The sequence below is a fragment of the Zalophus californianus genome, chromosome 5, assembly GCF_009762305.2.
Source record: "Zalophus californianus isolate mZalCal1 chromosome 5, mZalCal1.pri.v2, whole genome shotgun sequence".
Taxonomy (NCBI): Eukaryota; Metazoa; Chordata; class Mammalia; order Carnivora; family Otariidae; genus Zalophus; species Zalophus californianus.
This window is the reverse complement of record NC_045599.1, coordinates 27,937,765-27,957,178: the sequence shown is the minus strand read 5'-3', so window position 1 is coordinate 27,957,178 and position 19,414 is coordinate 27,937,765. Positions and strand designations below refer to the sequence as shown.

General features: G+C 56.2%; 1 protein-coding gene across 13 annotated transcripts in view; it reads right to left on the bottom strand.

The window, feature by feature from the left end:
- The window catches only part of JADE2 (jade family PHD finger 2), a 51,980-nt gene that overhangs the window by 6,938 nt on the left and 25,628 nt on the right, over positions 1-19,414 (bottom strand). For all 13 annotated transcript variants that reach the window (XM_027604772.2, XM_027604778.2, XM_027604770.2 and 10 more), the window contains 6 exons: positions 16,756-16,916; positions 15,852-16,063; positions 14,526-14,693; positions 12,808-12,924; positions 11,170-11,634; positions 1,810-1,927 (listed from right to left, as the gene is read on the bottom strand). In XM_027604772.2, coding sequence (XP_027460573.1) covers positions 1,810-1,927; positions 11,170-11,634; positions 12,808-12,924; positions 14,526-14,693; positions 15,852-16,063; positions 16,756-16,916 — 1,241 coding nt within the window. The remainder of the gene's footprint in view (positions 1-1,809; positions 1,928-11,169; positions 11,635-12,807; positions 12,925-14,525; positions 14,694-15,851; positions 16,064-16,755; positions 16,917-19,414) is intronic.

Below are 19,414 nucleotides of genomic sequence, written 5' to 3'. Positions count from 1 at the left end.
TGACGTGGGACCTGTGCCCACATACTTCGGAGGGACACTTCGAAGTTTCCCCCGCTGCCCTCAGGAAAGTCTGAGCTCTTTGAGGCCATAAAACCTTGCGTGTCCGACCCCATCAACCCCCAAACCTCATTTGAGACAACCTCCTTTCGCCCCACTGGCTGCTAGGCCAGCCTCCTTCCAGTTTCTCTAAAAAGACAGGCTCTGGCTTCTAGGATTCCGAACTGTCCTGCCCCCGACCTGGTTTAGCTCACAGCATAAATGTCACTGCCATGGGAAGCCTTCTCCAGCCCTGTGGCCACACAGACCTCGACAATCTGCTGGTGGCCACGTCCTGTCCCAGGGGCCGAATGTCACAACCCCGAGGGCTCAGCACAGGCAAACCAGTCCCCCCTCCAAATGGCCTGCTCTGAACAAAGGGCTGCCTGTTGCTGCCACTTAGGTTGAAGAGCTGCAAAAGTCCCCATGCTCCACATGGGGATCGGGCCCTGGCTCTTGACCAGGTTTCTGGAATCCTGTACCTGAGACTACTACACGCCTTGCCACTTTCTGTCGCCCTGATGGTGGGGCTCTCCTGCAGCTGGACGTGCGGCCACAGTGAGGTCCCAGGGAGCCCGATGTGTTTCCAGAATCACCACTGCTGCAAAGCCATCTCTGATACTCTGTCCCTGCACTGGTGCTGACCACAGCCCCTTGGGCACCCTCTCCTTCATCGTTCCAGATGGTGAGCTCCACAAGGACAGGAACTCTATCCATTCAGTCCATGGCAGTGTGCCCCGTGGTGCCCGGCACAGAGCCTGGCATGCTGTCTACACTGTTAATGCTTGCTGCAAAAACCAACAAATAAGAGGGAGCCTGGAACGCTCGGGTGGCCAGGAAGCTGCCAGTCATGGGGAGGCACGGTAAGCTCTGACCTCTGCGTGGACACGACCCGGCCTGAACCAACACCTGTATTGGGTAGGGCTGGTTTCTTAGGACAGAGTAGGTCGTGATCCCAGCCGCTCAGTCCTTCGTTCTGGGGGTGGCCCAGCAGCTCCAGTTCCTCTCCACTCCAGCCCCAGCCTGACCTGGAGGCTGAACTGGCCGTGGCAGCTCCTGGCTCAAAATCTCTCTCCATCCAGCTACGTATCACCCAACACAAGAGCGCCATTTTTTGAGTGAAGCAGTGCCCTCCTTAACATGCACCCACTCTGGGAAGGGCCTGGTGTTGGGCAGTATCCACACAAGCAACAGACAAGAGCCATGTTGAAGCTTCTTTGCCCTTGATATCCAGATCTGTTAAGTGCATGTGACATCAAGAGTTTAAGAAAACAGAGAAAAAAGCTGCTGGTACAGCATCTAAATTCTCAGTTGAGGTCAGAGGGAAAGAACACACAGGTCCTCTTCCCTCTCTGGGGCAGCTGCCTGGTTCAGGATCCACATGGAGGCACATGGGTTCTGGGAAGCTCACCAGCTTCCGGCCCTTCCCGCCCCAACACCAGCCTAGAGCCACTGTTCCCATACCATCCACTCCTGAACCACGATGGCCCTGCAACTACGTAGGTGTTCCCAGTGGACCAGAAAGCTCCCTCAGGACAGGCCCGATGCCCACATTCCTATCCCTGGCTCCTTGTCAGCCAACACACAACTAGGGCCCCGGGAATCCCATCTTGGTCTACTAGTGGGTTACGAAGGGTCCGTGTACCGGCCAGTGGCCCCTGGCTCCGTGCACATGCCCTCACCAGGCCCTAAACATACCCCCTCCTTGGGCCCCGGCCCCTTGACAGCATGCACACTGAGCGGGGGCTGGTGATGCACAGGGAAGGTGCCTACCTCGACACAGGTCCTGTTCAATCAGTTTCATCTGCAGGTGGAATATCTGCTCCTGCAGTTTGCAGATGGCGTGCTTCGTTCTCTCGCGCCTTGTCACCATGTAGCACAGATTTCTAACCTGAGGAGACGAAGGAGAGGTATTCCACTTTATTCATGGGCGGTCACCCCCTGACCTCCCAGCTCCGGGGGGCCACCACTGCCTAACCTGCCAAGGACATCTGGGAATCAATTCCCAAGCCCCACCCAAGTGAGTCCTCAGCCCAGAGCCACAGTTCTCCGGTCCAAAACACAGGCCAAGCACAGCCTTGATCCTGCAGCCCCCACTGAACCAGAGTGGGCAGGGAGAGCGTCTGGTGAGCTCAGGCTGGTGACTCCACCCGCCTCCTCTTGGCCTTCACTGCCGGGCCCAGTCTGCCATGCTGCCCCTCCAGGCCCTAACAGTGTGGCTGCCCTCCCCTACATACACAGTGCCCCAAGGTCACTGGGGCCTGGCAAGGTCACCAAGTCCATCCCTCTGCCTCCTGTCCAAGGTCTCTTTTTCAAAGACATTCCTCAGCCATAAGCACCATGGCAAACCCAACTCCTGTCCTGAGACACAAATGGCCATGGGACACAGAACAGGGAGGCCTCCAGCAGAACAGCTTCTGACCCAGCCGGGTCCTGCTAGGGCCGAGCCCTGTCCACTTGCTGCACTAGGACCCGAGCCAAGCCCACACCTACTCTGGCCAAGGCCCCTAGTCCACATGGCTATGTCCCTATAGGAGACAGAAGTCCGCAGGGGGAAGGGCAGGGGCCTCCCTGACTCCTTTCGGTCAGCTAGGAAGAGTGTCTAGTGCCTGGGAGACAGCTTGCTTAGCTCATGGGGACACAGACCCACTCTGTCGCTCTTCCAGAAGCACCTGAAACCCGGGCCACGTTCTCCCTGTCCCCCTTGCACCTTTCCCCAGCCATCCCTTCACCGCTGCTCTCAGGATGCAGCACACTTCTGGGGCCAAGACCAGGCCTCCCCCCTCAAGACATTTCCTTGTTCTGGCATCGTCTTCAGCTCAGGCTGGAGCCTCAAAGCAGGGACAGCTGACCAGAAGCTGTGAGCTGGAAATCTGGGTCCCACCAGGCTAGTCCCTGTCTGCAGCTGGGTTCTGCCTTCAAAGCCGAGTTCAGGCTTCATGTCCTTAAGCTGCCTAGGGGAGACCAATGGGTTCCAAAGCCCCTGCCTATTGTCATGACCTCCCTTTTTCCTGGCCTGGGGGGTAGCTGTGATCACACCTCTCTGCAGACATGGGCATCCTCCCCTTCCTTCCTGAGCCTAGTAGTCAAAGGGATCTCAGAATGCCAGGCTCTGCAGGAACTCTAAGCACACACCACACTCCCGTGTGCACCAGCCTAGACCATGGACACAGGCCATCCGAGGCCCACACCTCCCTAAGGGGCAGCTGCCTGGCCCAGCCTAAGAGCCCTTGCTTCCTCTCAAATCCTGGACTTCCTCAGGACCTCCTCGCAACCACACATCCCTGAACACCAGCTGTGGCTCTGGGAACTCATGTGGTGTTGGGCCCTGGGTTCAGCGGCATGCGGTGCCATCGGGGAGATCCCTTTCTTCTGAGGGCTTCTTGCGTAGCAGGGCAGAGGGATGCAGAGCGAGTACTTACAGGACCAGGCAGCCCTGACCCACACTTGGGGTGGTGAGAAGGCTTCCTGCACAGAGGGGCAGCCAGGCCGAGTGGGAGAGGCAGAGCGAGGCCTTGTGGCTTGTGTGCCAGGCTTGGCCTGACTGAGCCAGGCCGAGGCTATCTGGGGAGGGATTTTGCTGGGGGCGGGGCAGGATGGGGTGTAAGTGCTGAGACCCTGGAGTCACCCTTCAGGACCGAGCTCCTCCTCACTCGCCTCCAGAGCCAGTCCCTCAGCATGCCCCATCAGTCCCTGCTGAACGTACATCGTTCCTACCAGCTCCCTCCACTTCTAGTCACATCGGCTCCACCCAGACAGGCAGGCATCCTGACCCCTCTGCTATCTCAGACAGTCTTCTTGAAATGTAAATCCCCCTGCCCTTAACACCTCTGCTGCTTTCCCTACTGGGATGAACAGTGCCCCCCACCAAATTGCACGTCCACACGGAACCTCAGATATAATCAGTTAAGATGAGGTCATACCAGATATGAATGAGCCCAAATCCAATGACTGGTATCCCTATAAAAGGCGTGAAGACATATAGGAAGAATGCCACATGACAACAGAGGCAGAGATGGCATCAGGGGTCTACAAGTCAAGAAATGTTAAGCATTGCTGCGAATCAGAAGCCAGAAGAGAGGCCTGGAACAGACACTCCCTCAGAGCCTTCAGACAGAATCAACCTTGCCAACACCTTGATCCTGGATTTGTAGCCTCTAGCACTGTAAGAAAACACTTTTCTGTTGTTTAAGACTTGGAGTTTATAATGCTTTGTTACAGAAGGTCTAGGAAACGAACACAGCTTCCTTCCTATGACACTTAAAAAAAAAAAAAAAAAGATCAGAGCCAAGTCCAAAGCCTTGCCCAATCTGACCTCCCACTGGCACCTCACAGCCCGTGTCTCACAGCCCTCCAGGCTCCGGCTACTCTGCCCTCCAGTCCTGTCCTGTGTCCAACCTATGTCTGCCTTGGGGCCTTGGTATATATTTAAAGCTCTTCCCAAGGCTGGACCTTGTCCTTTAGGTCTTGGCTCAAGTGTCACCTCCCAAAGGCCTTCCCTGTCCACTGCATCTAAGCGGCCCGACGTTATTCTCCCTGCACCCTAGTCCGCTTCCCTCCTGGCAGTCACGTGGCCTCGTGTACACAGGGATGGCTGGGATGAAGAGAGGTAGACAGATTCAGGGATACCCTGGAGGCCTCAAAGCAAACCAGTCAACACGGTCCAGCCTGAAAAACAGATCAGTCGAGGTCTGGCTTTTAAAAAAATTTCCCAAACATGTCATTCTCAGACTTAACTCTTAACACTAACCTCGAAAGATGACCTGAGGCTCAGGGTTGCAAATGTCCCTCTCGAAGAAACCAATACTTAATCACTTCCTATTAAAATACAGACTTTTTTTGGTCTTTTATCTGAAACTTTACAAAAAGGCAAACCCAAATGAATTACTGGCATCAAGATCCCTTGGGTAGCTGGTTAAAACCACGGATTCCCAGGGCGCCTGGGTGGCTCAGTCGGTTAAGCATCTACCTTCAGCTCAGGTCGTGATCCCGGGGTCCTGCAATTGAGCCCCATGTCAGGCTCCCTGCTCAGCTGGGAGCCTGCTTCTCCCTCTCTCTCTCTCTCTCTCTCTCTCTCTCTGCCTGCCGCTCTCCCTGCTTGTGCTGTCTCTCTCTCTCTGTCAAGTGGATAAATAAAATCTTTAAAAACAAACAAAACCCCACAGACTCCCAGCGGCGAGCCGTGGGTCCCAAGGGCCCCAGCTTGATCTCAGCTCAGGTATTGGTCTCAGGGTCGTGAGTTCAAGCCCCGCGTCAGGCTCCGTGCTGGGTGTGGAGCCTACTTTAAAACCAACCAACAAAAGACCTACACAGATTCCCAGGCTTGGGAGAACAGCAAAGTCTCTGGGGGTTGGGTCCTCAAATATACATTTAATCTGAGAATTACTGCTCTCGGCCAGGGGTCTCCAAAGTGAGTTGCATAGGCTACTGAGTTAGTTCATTGCAGTATAGGAAAAAGACATTACGATATCTACCGGTGCGTGTATGTAGTTTTATCTTAAGATTTTATTTTTAAGTGACCTCCACCCCCAACGTGGGGCTCGAACTCACAACCCCGAGATCAAGAGTCACATGCTCTACCGACTGAGCCAGCCAGGCGCCCCTCTACTGGTTTATTTTTTGATCCTGTTAGAAATTCTGATTATGTCTGTTTCATAATATGCAGTGACAGATACGAATGCGAGATGAAAAATACAATATACTGCAGGTAAATGCTCAATTTTTCTCCTGATAAGGTACACTACACAATGGGTGATATCGGAGGCTCTTGCTATGGAAGACAGGAATGCTTCTTCCTTTGAGAATCCCAACAATGCCAACATACTGTGGTTGGTACACTGGTCAGGATGTCACCCCATGCTCCCCCCGTCACCCTGGAATCATCAACTAATTCTCTAATTTCTCTCAAGACTGTTGGTTCAAAAAAAAAAAGACTGTTGGTTCCATAGTCACGTGTTTCTAAATGTTGTAGCATTCCTCTTCTGTGACGGCTTTTGGGGACCGAATATTGATACCACCGTAGAAACTCATCCAGCCTATCAGGTTTCTTATGCTGTCGTTATTGTTTTTTTCTGATTATAAACATAAAAAGTTCTCTTAAAAAAAATCGGAGGGCGGGGCACCTGGGTGGCTCAGCTGGTTAAGCATCTGCCTTCAGCTCAGGTCATGATCCCAGGGTCCTGGGATCGAGCCCCATGTGAGGCTCCCTGCTCAGCGGGGAGTCTGTTCTCCCTCTGCCCTTGCCCCCACTACCTGTTCTCTCTCTTAAATAAATAAATAAATAAATAAAATCTTTAAAAAAAAAATTGGGAGTGAAAAAATATGAATCAAGTAGCAAAGTCCCCCCAAACTGGGGATTGGTCACAAAAGCAGACTTTCTGTTTTGATGACGTTGTTCTGGTATCAGTAAGTTTTACAGCGTGAATCTGAATGGGGGTGAGGAGAGCAGAGGGGCAGGTTGGGCTCCCGGCTAGTTATCTTGAGCTAGACTGGACTAGTGTTGAGGCTTCTGTGCAGACTAGGGAGGTTGTGAGGGGAGCAGGCTTGGACCTGGGTGTGCTGGGCATGAGATACTGGAGCTCAGAAGGGAGATGTGGGCTGGACCAGCCTCCTGATGGGGAGCAGAGCCGTGGAGCAGAGTACTGAGAGGTCAGCCCAAGTGTGCTGAACTGATGACCCTGGGGCCAAGGGGTACTCACAGAGGGAGCGGGAGAACTGGGGTACTAAGGGAGGATGTGGTCAGTGTCCACAAGAAACATATTTTAAGACCAAAGGTATGTTTGGGGCACCTGGGTGGCTCAGTTGGTTAAGCGACTGCCTTCGGCTCAGGTCATGATCCTGGAGTCCCGGGATCGAGTCCCACATCGGGCTTCCTGCTCAGCAGGGAGTCTGCTTCTCCCTCTGACCCTCTTCCCTCTCGTGCTCTCTATCTCTCATTCTCTCTCTCTCTGAAATAAATAAATAAAATCTTTAAAAAAAAAAAAAAAAGACCAAAGGTATGTTTGACAGTGGCCACCATGGCTGAGAAAGCTAGAGGATGAAGATGGAGAAGTGGCCACTAGACATAGGGAGATGGAAGCTGTTGGTGGCCCTGGTGGATGGTTCTGGAATATGGTGGTGGCAGGAGCCTTGCCAGAGTAGGAAGCAAGGAAGAGCGAGCAGCGAGGGAGGACAGGAAAGGAGATAGGGATGGGGGTGGTAGAGGGTCCCAGGACTAGAGGAACATGGGGAGGGAGGATGTGTTTTCAGAGATGAGAGAAGGAGACACAGACTCGAATCCTGGAGACTGAGCGGGCCTGAAGGGAAGGATGACTTCCACGCTCACGCAGGGTGCGTGCTGGCGGGAGGGGGACGGGGAGAAAGGGCAGAGAGCCGATACAGAGGGCTCTAGGGCCCCGAAGTTGGAGGGGTCTGGTCTGAGGCACAGGAAGTGAGGTTGAGGGCTGAGAAGGGGGAGCCCTGAGTGAGCTGACGCAGGGGTGCAGACAGGCAGTGGGCTGGGGTGCCCCGAACATCCCAGAACAAGGCTGGCTGACAAGAACCTTGGTGGGGCTTACCTGCTGCTCAGCACAATGGGATTGCTACCGGGTGAGGCTCTACTAGGTACATGGCCTTCACACAAGGGCAAGGGCTCAGGCAGCAAGCCACACGCGGTGGGGCTGAAGAAAACGGGACAGTGAAGGGTGGGGAGCAGGGGGAACGGAGCAGGGAGACAGGAGGCTGTGAGCAAGCAGGGGGATTTGAGGGTGCAGGGTTACTGACGAGGCAGCAGGGTGAGGTGGTGACCAGGTTTCAGTGGGGTGAGGACACGGATGGGTTGGCAATGTCCTAGAGATGGGAGATAGAGGGGTGGAGGGGCTGCAGTTCTAGAGGCCAAGGCAGGCTTTGGTGGGAGGCCAACGGGAACGCAATCCAGGCACTGAGGACAGAGGAAATGGGGTATGACCCACTTGACAAGGAAGCGGGTGGGTGGCGAGTGTGGGGGAGGGCAGGCTCTTCTCCATGGGAGAGAATCAGAAATGTGGCCTCGGGGTGATCCCACAGATCTATGCTCAGGGAGGGGTGTGTATGTCTGAGAGCTGCTCCCACCCTCCCCAGCCAGGTCATGCTCTTGAGTAAACTCCGGGTAACCAGATCCAGAGGAACCACAGGCATCAAGCCCCGCGCAGCCCAAGCCTCCGGCACGGTTGCTAGGGGACACCAGCTCGGCGTTGGCAGGCTGCTCATCAGCGCTGCAATTTTTGTGTCAGCTGTGAATAACTCTGGGAGCCGGCGGTGGCCGTGCCTTCCTGAGCGGCCCGCTGGGGCCAAGGCCTGCGGCTGAAATTTTAGGAAAACACATCTTCCAGGCTGACCATGAAATGGGACTTGAGGCTAGTGGCGGCAGCCTGGCCCTGGCTTCTGCTTCTCTCAGCAAAACCCCTGCCTGGCCCCGGAGGACACGGCAGTGAGGGAGGGTGCCCTGTGATTCCTCCCCAGGGCCTTGCCCTGGGCCTGCACGCTCAGTCCTCCGTGGAGCCCCTCTCCAAGCGGCCCACTCAGAGTTGTTAAGAGCCAAGCAGCAACAGTAACCATGACGAAGGGCAGAGGTTGCTGTACTCCCACCTTCGCGGCGACGCCAAGGTCAGTTGGCTCCTTATTCCCATTTTACAGAAAGGAAACTGAAACTCAGAAGGCACAGAGCTGGGAAATGCTGGAACTGGATGCAAACCCAGGCTGTCCAAGGCTTCTGTCTCAACCCCGACCCTGCCTCCCGGATGGATTTGGCCCAAGCTGGCCGGATGCCCAGGCAGAGGCTGGGTCCTTTCGGCCGTTGGCACTGGGCCACGGCCGGGCCACCAACAGCCATGGGTCTTTGCAGAAAGCCTCCCCTGTGGCAGAGCTCTCAGCCCTGCTCCCTCCTGCAAGCCACCAACTCAGGGCTGTGAAAGGCCCTGAGGCGAGACCCAGAGGGCGTCAGGCTGGCTTCTCCTCTCCTCTGCCTGCCGGGGCCACGCACTCACTGCACTCCCTCGCCTTGCTCTCGGCTCATGCCCGCCAGTCCAGCTCGGGGGCTGCTGGAGGACGAGTGGGCTGGTTCACACCTGACTTTGGAGGGCTCTGTCCCCTTCCCAGAGGCATCTGCATGGCAGCTCTGGCTGCCTGGGAACCTGTTTGCATCCTAGCTTTTGCCCTTGGCTCCCTGCTACAGCTGTACCAGCTGACAGTGAGGTCGAGAGGCTGGGGAGACTGACGAAGGGATGCTTTTGCTCAGAGAGTGTACAGAACAGGAGGTTAAGCCAACAACTCTCCTTATGACAAACCCTGCCCCCCCCCACCCCCATTCAGGTCCAAATTCAAGTCAAACCCTAGAAAACACACATTTCCCTAGGACTCCCGGTCATTCATCTTCCCGAGCCCTAGTTTTCTCATCTGCTCATTAAGGCCAGGAGGAACTACTTTGTCTCTTTTTGCAGGATGATGATTAAATAAGTCACCCCACCCCCTGGCCTCTCTACACTGCCTAGCTGGAGCCAGACCAGCACAGACCCTAGGGAGGTCAGACCTGAGGGATCATTTGGGAAAGGAGCAGGAGTAAAAGCAGGGTGTTTGCGCTGGAGATCTGGAGGGTGCAGACTCAGGGTGGCCTGAGGACAACTGTGGAGGCAGCTCTGGTGTCTGAAAGTACTCCATGTTCTCACGTACCTGATGCCACTGCCACGAGACAGGACGCTGGGCTGCCCAGGAAGTGATGGCTACGATGTAGATGGGCCTTGCCCTCTGGCCTGGCTGCAGCCAGGGACATCTGCCATCCCCACTCTCCACCTCCCCCTTCTGACCTACTGGCAGGCCAGCTGCCAGGCTGTAAGCTCCCTCCCAGGCTGGTGGGGTCATTTCCCCTTGACCGGGGCTCAGAGTAGAGGAGTTCGAGCAAGCTGGATCCAGATTCAGTGCCTCCACCTTTTGTTCCTCCCAACACAGCACAACACCTGCCAAGCTCTTCTACCCATTTTACAGACTTGCCAACAGAGATGGACCTAAGCCAAGCAGCTGCCTCAGGTCACACAAAGCCCCCTGAACGTGTCCACGCAGGGTTGCCTCCTAACAAGGCCTGGGGTAAGGGCAGGCAAGGGTGTCTGTGCCATGCACAGAGGACACTATGACGTGATCCCATGTGCTCTGGAACCCTGGGACTGAATGCCCCGAAGAGGAGAGGCCAGAACAGCACCTGCGGTTCAGAGACCATCCCGTTTCATCCTTGGGTTGCCTCCAACTTTCGCTAGAGGTAACACAGTGGGAAAGAAGAGTCAAGTTCGAGGGCATACCCCACAGAAGGTGGAACCACCTCACCTCTTTTCTGGACGAGTAGGAGGGATTGGAAGCTTTGGGGGGGCCTCCATGGTCCAGGAAAGCAACTCTCATTATCCCTCAACCACCACAGCTCACCCCAAGGCCATGGCATCTCCTCATCTGACTCAGCTCCCAGAACTACCCTCTTGCACCGAGCCAAGACGGCTTGGTCTCCTAGCACACAGCTGGGGGGTTTGGGTCACCCATCCACTGTAGGCCCCGTGATTCCTTCCCCAGGGTGAGTGTCTGGAAGTTGCAGCCACAGAGGAACAGTCCCTGCTTAAAACATTCCGCAGTCTCCACACACATCATGGCCCACCCACTGACCTTTCTCCTTCTACTCCACACAGGCCACTGTGACTCCGGCCCGCCTGTATTGCCTCCACGCCCCTTAACACCGGTCTTCCCTGCCCTGGCCCAGCACATGCTTGTTGGGTTGATTCAACTTGCTGTGATTCCCAGTTCCTCCTCGGCCTCTGACTCCAAGCAGAAGCTCATGTGCTGGGAACAGGCATGGCCCACGGAGGCCACAAATGGGGAGAGAGGCCAGTAGACACTGGAAGCCTGGGTCGTGCCCCAGCTCTGATGCCCTCCAGCCTCAGGACCCTGGCAGGGGCCCCCCACTCTTCAGGCCCACAAAAGAGTAGGGACAAGAGGCGCTCGGAGACCCCAGGGCTAGATGCTTCCCTGTTCTGCACAGTATCAGATACCGCCACCCTGTCAGAGACCGGGAGGCCCTCAGCCCCCGGGCCAGAGCGCACGCGAGGCGGAGAGGCGCCCGGAGGCGGTGGCGGGGGCACTCACCCTCTCCAAGTCCTGCCGCAAGTGTGTGAAGAGCTTGAGGCGGCGGTACAGGACATCCTGCTCCTGCTGGGCTAGGTTGTCCACCTCGTCGGTCTTGGGGGTCAGCAGTGGCTGGTTGGCATTGGCTTTCCTCTTCAGCTTCCAGTACTGGTAGATGAAGTCAACCAGCGCCTCGGCCAGCTCCAGCCGCTCGGCCACCTCGGCCGGCTCCACCAGCTCGTAAAAGTCCTCCTCCAGCTGCTGCAGCCGCTGCTTGCGCACAGTCACCTTCTCCAGGTCCTCGCCGGCAGGGGTCGGCTCTGCGGGGTCGGAAGTGGGCTCCCCCCGAGGGCCCCCGTCACTGTGCTCCTGGCAGAACGACTTGAACTTGACCTCGTCGTTGTCTGCTAAGATAGTCCGCATTTCCAGGCCATGGTCAAAGGCGCACGTGACGTGGAACGCTGTGACGCAGGAAGGCATGGAACACTGGAGGGAAAGGAGGGAAGGGTCAGGCATGAGGGGAGTCCTGCTAGGAGGGAAGAGGTTCCACCGAGAATCGAGGCTGCTGGTGAGACCCGACCCACAATGGTACGGACTGGCAACATCCTGTGGGTATGGAGGGAGCTCTGGGTAAGTGGGAAGGGGGAACTGTGGGGGAGCCTGAAAGGAAATGGGGCTCAGCACCATATACATCCTGGGGAAAACGAGCAGTCAGGAGATTTTGACAACCCTTGGGGATAAGCTGCATTACTGTGTGGGCAAAATGACTCTGCAACAACAGGCATCAAAAGAGGCTGGTGATGGGTCACTGCCTCCCTTCTGCAACGTGATCTAAGATGGGGAGTTGTGCGCCACCTCTATCCTCTAGGAAGAGGGGCTGGAAGTGGACCCCCTTCCTTCTCTTGCCCAGGCAGCTGGGGCCGGCCGACTCAGGGCTGGCTCCTCTCTCCCAGCCTTGGATGATGACTGTGGGCAGCTGATAAATGTTTCAGCAATACCCCACCCAACTATTAATCAACATTTAGACTGCACTCACAAGTCATTTTGAAAGTCTTGAGGAAGACAAAGAATGACCCCCCACTTTCCAACCCAAAGACCAGTAGCATCACATCATCGGGGAACCTGCTGATAAAGCAAATTCTCAGCCCATTCCAGATCTACTGAGTCAGGACCTCTGGGGATAGGCCCAGCAATCTGTTTTAACAAGCCCTCCAGGTGCTACTGCCGCACACCAGAATCTGGGAACCACTACTGTGGACAGACTGCTAGAGCCCTGCCCGGTATGGGCTCAGCTGGAGTAGAAGTGTTTCCTGCCCCTCCCACATGTTATGTCTGATGTCAGAAGTGAGGTCCATGTGTTTATTAACCCCAAAGATAGTCGCTCTTGGGGAAAGCCAGGGCATGTTGGCACGGTGAGCCTTTGCTCCCAGGGCATATACCCCGTGCCTGGAGGGGCTGGGGATGGAAGAATGTCCCTCGGTGGGGGTCCTGAGTCTGGCTACGGTACCAGGCCTCCACGGTGCCTCTGTCTGCAGCACCATGGGGACAGGGGGAGTGGGGTGGCAGCTGCCTGTTTTCCACAGCATCCCAGATGCACCCCTCTCTGTGGCTGAGCCTGGCATGAGTCCCCGGGCAGCCGCAAGGTGAAGGGCCTTGTACCTGGATGCAGGTGCCTGTGCACTCCTTGCAGAGGTTGCAGGACAGAGCCCAGCGGCTGGCTGGGATATGCGAGATCTTGGTGATGGGCTCCATCTTCTCTGGACACCCAATGCTGACCTGGGCAGGAGACAGGGAGCAGCTGCGTCAGACCTCTCCTCCCCCGCTCGCTTCTAGGGATCCCCCAAATGGGAGCTGTCTGCCGAAACCAGGTAGGGGGCACACAGGGCCATGGGAGAGGCCCTGCATCCCAAGACCTTCCTGACTCTCCCAAGCTGACCAGGAAGTGAGTGCGTTGGTGTTCGCTCACCTGTGACTAGTTTTGTTTGTGACTGTGTAACAGAGTGTGCATCAGGCCATGTAACTGTGTGTGTGTGTGTGTGTGTGTGTCCGCACGCCGTGGTGGTGTGGGCCTTGAGGCAGCGAGGCCTCAGTGTGTGTGTGGGTTAGGTGTGTATGCATGCAGACGCACACACAGATGAGTACATGCAGCATCCCCATGTCTTCTATACCTCACGCCTTCGTTACTAGAACTTTCGGAGTTCTTATTAGAACATGAGTTTATTTAGTTTATGTTTCTGGGCAGCAAGTAAAGGCCCCAAGGCAGCATCTCTTCTCCTCCAGGGCCTGCCTGGCCAGTGGGGATGTGCCTTTGTTCAGCCCTGCCCGTCCCTCCTACGGGGACGAGCCAACAACCATACTTAAGTCTCCTGGGCACACAGCCCACCCCTCAGCCCGAGGATACATCTGCCTCCCCACTGCCCATGCCTGAAAATGGAAGAAGGGCTCCTGTTCAGAGGTCCTAAGCCAGAGGGCCCCCATGGTGGGGCAGGGTCCTTACTGGTTCTGTCTCTGAGGTGCCCAGTCCAGGGAACACCCAGAGGTAGTCCCAGCTTTCAAGAGGCTGCTCTGGGAGCAAGAAACCACTGTCAACGCAACCATGATGACCACAGAAGCCTACAATGGCGGGGGGGGTTCCCTGCAAGAACCTTCAGACTGGAAGCCCATGAAAGGGAGGGGCCCCTGCTGACAGGGCCACCTGGCTTGCTTGCAGGCACAGGCGGCATCGGAGGGGGGCCACGTTCCCAGTTGGGGCACACAGCGGGCCTGGGGCAGAAACTCTGGTGAACGACAGCATTTCCTATTTCAAATAGAACACGATGAACTTCCAGGAGCCCAGCGCCCTGGTGACTTAACTCACAGGGGGTGGGCCTAGCATGTTACCCATGGGCCCCCTCCACGTAGACTCAGACCCAGGCCAACCCCTCCATCCCAGCCACAGCCATGGTAGCAGACCCACCACCCACTTCTAATTAGCTCTCTGCCTGAACGCCTGATTTCCTTTTCAGTCAATGGCTTATTTTTGTTTTAAGCAAGGAGCCTGACGTTGGTTGGAACCACTGCCTGGATTTGGAAGGACCCACAGCATGCTTCCCCCTCTGCTCTGCTGCCTGACTTCTGCTCAGCTCTCAGACTTAACCACCTGGATCCCCCAGGAGCGCAGAATCCCACCTACCCATGGAAACCACCACCTGAGTTCTAGCCAAGACCACAGGCACAGCTCTTTGCGCGTCGCTGCCCCAGTTCTTCTCAGGTGCCACGCGTGAGATATCCCTTTTTATGGGGGTCTGTCACCTTCTTCCCCAGTGCTCTACTCCCTGAGTTCTGGGCTCCATGGAGACCCACTTCCCCAGGGCCGCCCCCTGCCTCAATCTGCCCACCTCAGGAATCCACAGAGCGCAGCTGACGTGCACCCACTTGGTCCCGCTTCTGGTGGGCTTCAAGGCTCCTCCTCGTTTGGGGCAGAGCAGGCACTTTGGCTGGACACCCAGGGCACACGTCCGGCACAGCCAGCTGCCCGTGGGCACCTTGAGGATCCCGTAGCATGCCTGGGGAGAGAGCAGGGCAGTCACCATCGACATCCAGTCAGGAGTCAGCTGCACACAGCCCCGGCCCCAGCCCGAGCGAGGAGCTACAGATCCCCACTGCGAGCAGGCTCTGGCAAGGAGGCCTCCACAGGGATTCTAAGGCAAAGACTCCAGTCCTCTGCCGAAGGGCTCAGCTCTGCCCTCTGTTGGGAGGGAAGTCACTTTGGCCAGAGGTTCCTAATAAGTGCTGGACTTCAGAAGTGTCCATGAACTCCCAGAAGTTGGACACAAATTTGGGTTTGTATGCTGCTTGAGGACAAGGGCCTGAGCGTTTTTCTTTTTTCACAGGGATTTGTGAAGGAGGCTCCTCCTAGTCATGCCTAAGGCTTATGGACCTACGAGCTACTGGGTATAAGGGATATGAATGAATGAGGGGTCCACGGTCTCTGAGCTCCCCGGAAGCTATTCCAGCAGCAGTGGCTAAGAAGTTGTGTGTGTGCTCAAAGTCAGGGCTAGAGTGGGTCCACTGGGTTCCAGTGAAGTCCTCTGCAAACAACGCCCAGTGATGCCCAAAACCTGGGAGGTTTGGGGCCCAAGATCAAGAGGAGGGGGCATGCCAGGCAACACGCCTGGTAGATAAGATCATTAGTGGTAAATACTTACAGTCTGTACTATACTGTGCTAAGCAAAGAACTCCTAGGAAGTAAGTGAAACCTCCCAACAACTTATTTTTATTTAGAGCTGAGGAAATAGAGGCCCAGAGAGCTTAAGAAATTACCCAGTTTCTTATTGAGTAATTCTTATTCAAACTGTGCCCTGCCGCAGTTTGAAATCAGGCAGCCTGGCTCCAGGCTTTGCTCTCCATCCCGGCATGGTGCGGCCTCTTTCTACGTTCAGGTCGGAGAGGAGGGGCAGGGGAGCAGGGTGTTCAGCGGGGAGCCTCAGAGGGAAGCCCCCAGGACAAGGATGGAAAGACCACCCAAGGGATATTTACTCAAGTCTGGCGGACAGCGCTGAGCCCTGGGGCACTCGCTCCATTCCCTTCCTCCTCCCTTGCCCTGCTTCTCAGGGGCCTGTGGCCGCACGGCTGGGGCCTTCCTATAGCCGGGATGACCAGCAGCCAGCAGCAGCCTGGCGGGGCAGCAGGTGAGGGTGGGGTGGGGCTGCGGGGCCGCCCACCTGGTGCACGCAGACGTTGCATTTGTCACAGAAGACCATCTCATTGCCATCTTCACCCTCGGGAGAGCGACACACATCACAGACGACGTCCTCATCATACTCGATGCCCAAGCCCTCCTGAGTCTCGATGGCCCGTACCATATTCTGGTGGCACAGGGTCTCTAGCTCCTCCAGCACACGCTCCAGTGTCAGCTCGTCTAGCTCGGGCCTCTCTGCGAGGACAGCAGGGGAGAGTGTTAGGAGCCTGGCTTGTCAGGACAGGTGTATGGCGGGGGCGGTCTCCACTCATGCACTGTGTGACCTGGGAAAATGCACCCACGGTCATGGGCCTCAGCGCCATCATCTGGAAACAGGATGGGCTGGACCGTTCAATCTCAGAGACCCCTGGGGGCTGGTCCCGGGGCTCTGACTTTAGACGGCCTGCTTGTGACCACACACGTGTGTACATGCAGATAACATGATAGGATCTCTGGGATGCAGCTGTATGCATGGGGAATTCACTGCCTGAGCTGCGTGTATGGGGTGTGGGGGACCTTCCTAGGACATGTTGGTGGGCTCCAGCCAGGAGGACCCTGCTAACTGACCCCGCACCCCATTTGTCATCCTAACTTCACTTATGTGTTCACCTATTCTTCGTGTAATACTCAGGCTTACTAACAATATCCTCAAGAACTCTGCAAATGACAGGTTATTGTTGCCCCGACCTGACAGCTACAGAACATGAGGCGCAGAGACATCCAAGAAGTTCTCCGATCAGTAGTGCAGTAGGGACTTTGTCTCATACCCATGCGGTGCCAAAGCCTCGTCGCGGCCACTGCCCTTCTGAGGGTGAGGATGCTGGCATTTGGAAGAAAACCCTGCTTGGCCTGCCCCCATCCCACTCTCAGCCTGGCAGGTCACCTACCCATCTCCTTGAGCTCCGAGTTGATGAGCTCCAGCCAGTAGGCATCAATCTCGTCCAGGTCATAGCGGCTGCCCCCAGGCCAATCGGGCTGGGAGCCCTCACCAAGTTCAGAGCTGCTAGGGGACACCTGGGTAGGGGGGCCTTCCAGCGGTGGGAGGATCCTAGGAAATCAAGAGAGAGTATCATGAGGGGAGGGACCCTCAGCCTGCCACCTTCACTGGGTCTGGGGGCCACCAGTGAGCTGGCCAGCTCAGCTGAGGAGCTGGTGGGCAAGTGAGATGTGAGACTTTGAGGTCACCTCCTTACACTACCTCGTCCTGCCTGCCCACCCTGCAGAGACTCAAAGGACTATGGGAGAGGAGACCAAAGGGCAGAATGTGGGTTGGGGGTGGGTGCTGACCCATTATCCTACACATCCCATAAACATCCATCCTGCCCAGAGGACACCTCTACTGGTCCTCCCATGAGGGCATCTGGGCTTAGCTAATGCTCCAGGATCCAGATCTGCCCTGCCCGGGGCTGTATCAGAGGCAGTCCACGTGCTCTCCTGGGCAATGCTCAGTTGAGATAGAGTCAGCAAGACTTCAGGTCCTTCAGCATTCCCCTCAAGGTCAGGGGGACGCCAGGGATTGTCCCTACGTGCCCGCAAGGTGGGGAATTAGAAGGGGTCTTACCTGGGGACAGTGTTGCAGCCCAGGGTGGCCCTTTCCACATTCTCTGTGGTCTCCCTCCCCAGAGGACATCGTGTCTTCTACACATCTCATCATTCCCTCCAGATACGATGTAACCTGAGCAGTCAGGTCTCTCACTGTGGTGCCCCCACCCTCAGTGTAAGATGGAGGCCTCCTACCCTGGATATAAGGATGTACATGCCTACTACAGCCCTAGGATCATACTCCAGCTCAGCCCTCCCTTGGGCCATGGCTCTCCCTGGGGCAGCTCGGAAGGGTCCTGGCTGCAAAATGTGGACTCAAAGTCCTGATCCACTATTTTCTTTTTAAGTAAACTCTACCCCCAACGTGGGGCTCAAACTCATGACCCCAAGATCAAGAGTCACATACTCTACCGACTGAGCCAGCCAGGCGCCCGCCCCCCTGACCTACCTCTCAGTGTGCGATCTGAACAAGCTGCTGTAACTTCTCTGTGCCCTGGGACCTCATTCAGAAAAATAAGCTAGCGATAATAGTACTTACCTTCTATGGCAGGTAAGGGTTAAATGGACGAATACGTGTAAACTCTGACAACAGTGCCTGCCACACAGTAAGCACTGTAGGTGTCTGAGTGCGTATTTTAAGTCCTCTGGATCTCACTCTACTCCTTCTGAAATGGAATAGGAGGGCTTTTTGCCTTGGGAGGGCAGTTTCCCCTCTTGGCTCAGCTGTGTGCTGCCCTTGAGTTCCCGATGCCAGCTTTTCCCACCCCCCACCGGTTGCCATGGTTATTGCTGCGGAGCCTGGCTTCCATCTGGCCAGCCCTGCCAGGCCTGAGAGGCCCCTCACTTGCCCGAGAGGCCTCCTGGGGTCAAAGGCAGGGCTGCCGGGGGTTGTGACTCAGCGCAGACTGGGGAGGGGAAGGCAGGGTGGCCCAAAGACATGGCTGAGCTATGGGAGGACTCCGGGCTCCAGGGTGGGCCCCGCGTGTCAGCCAGAGGGGCAGGAAGGATGGAGGAGACAGGGAGGCAAAAATGGCCTCCAGACCAGGAGGGGAGGGTCGGAGGGAGGTTGAGGGGCGCAAGGAGTGAGGGAAAGTGCTTGGTGCCACGTGGGAGGCCCAGATCAAGGAAGACCTCAGGTAAGGACAAATGGTGTGACTCCCTCCTGTAAAATAGGTCATTCCAAATGGATGCAGTACTCTTAGTCCTACAAAATCCCCTGAGGGTCTTATTGGAATTAACACATTCTTTTAAAAACATAGATTAATTTTGTCTTGACTCTGCTTTGTTTGTGCCCCCAGCGTAGGCTCAGTCAGGTTTTGGATATAAGCTTTGTCCTACCACCTACCGGCCTCACTGCCTACACCTGTATGGTCAGTCAGCTGCCCCCTGGCCAGACCTCTTGGGGCCAAGATCACGTTCCTTTCTTTCTCAGAGACTCTAGGGTTCAGGGGCTTACACCAGAAAAGGTATTCCCTGTGCTTCCTGGGGCCCTCATCTTCATCTGTGACACCGCTTCTGGCCCTGGCTCTGGCAGAAGCTATCCTACCAGGCGTGCGCTGACCTGACCCTAGGCCAAGGACTCCGTCTCAACTGTAGCCAGCAGGACAGAGGTCAGCTGGAGGAAGTGGATGGCTCGGCTGGCACCTGGGGGAGGGTCTCTACTCCAAAAGATGACACCTACACCAGAGGTTGGTTTTGCCTTGGGTTGAGTCTTTTGGCCACACAGAAAGGGAGCAGCATAGACCATCACTCAATTCACAATCAGGGGGTGAGACAGGTTCTCATTACCCAGATAAATTTCAGACCATGAGGTGGGCAGACCTGCCCACGGGCCAGGAAAGAATGGAGGAAAAGGGGGAGGTGGAGGGGGCCGGGGTGGCAGCGGGGGGAGGGTGTCAGAGCCAGCATGCCGGTGTGATCGGGGCACGGGCTCTCTCTGGGCCTCACAGGGGCAACCTGGGCTTGTTCTCGTGGCTTGTGACTTCCTGGCCCAGCCCCCTAGGC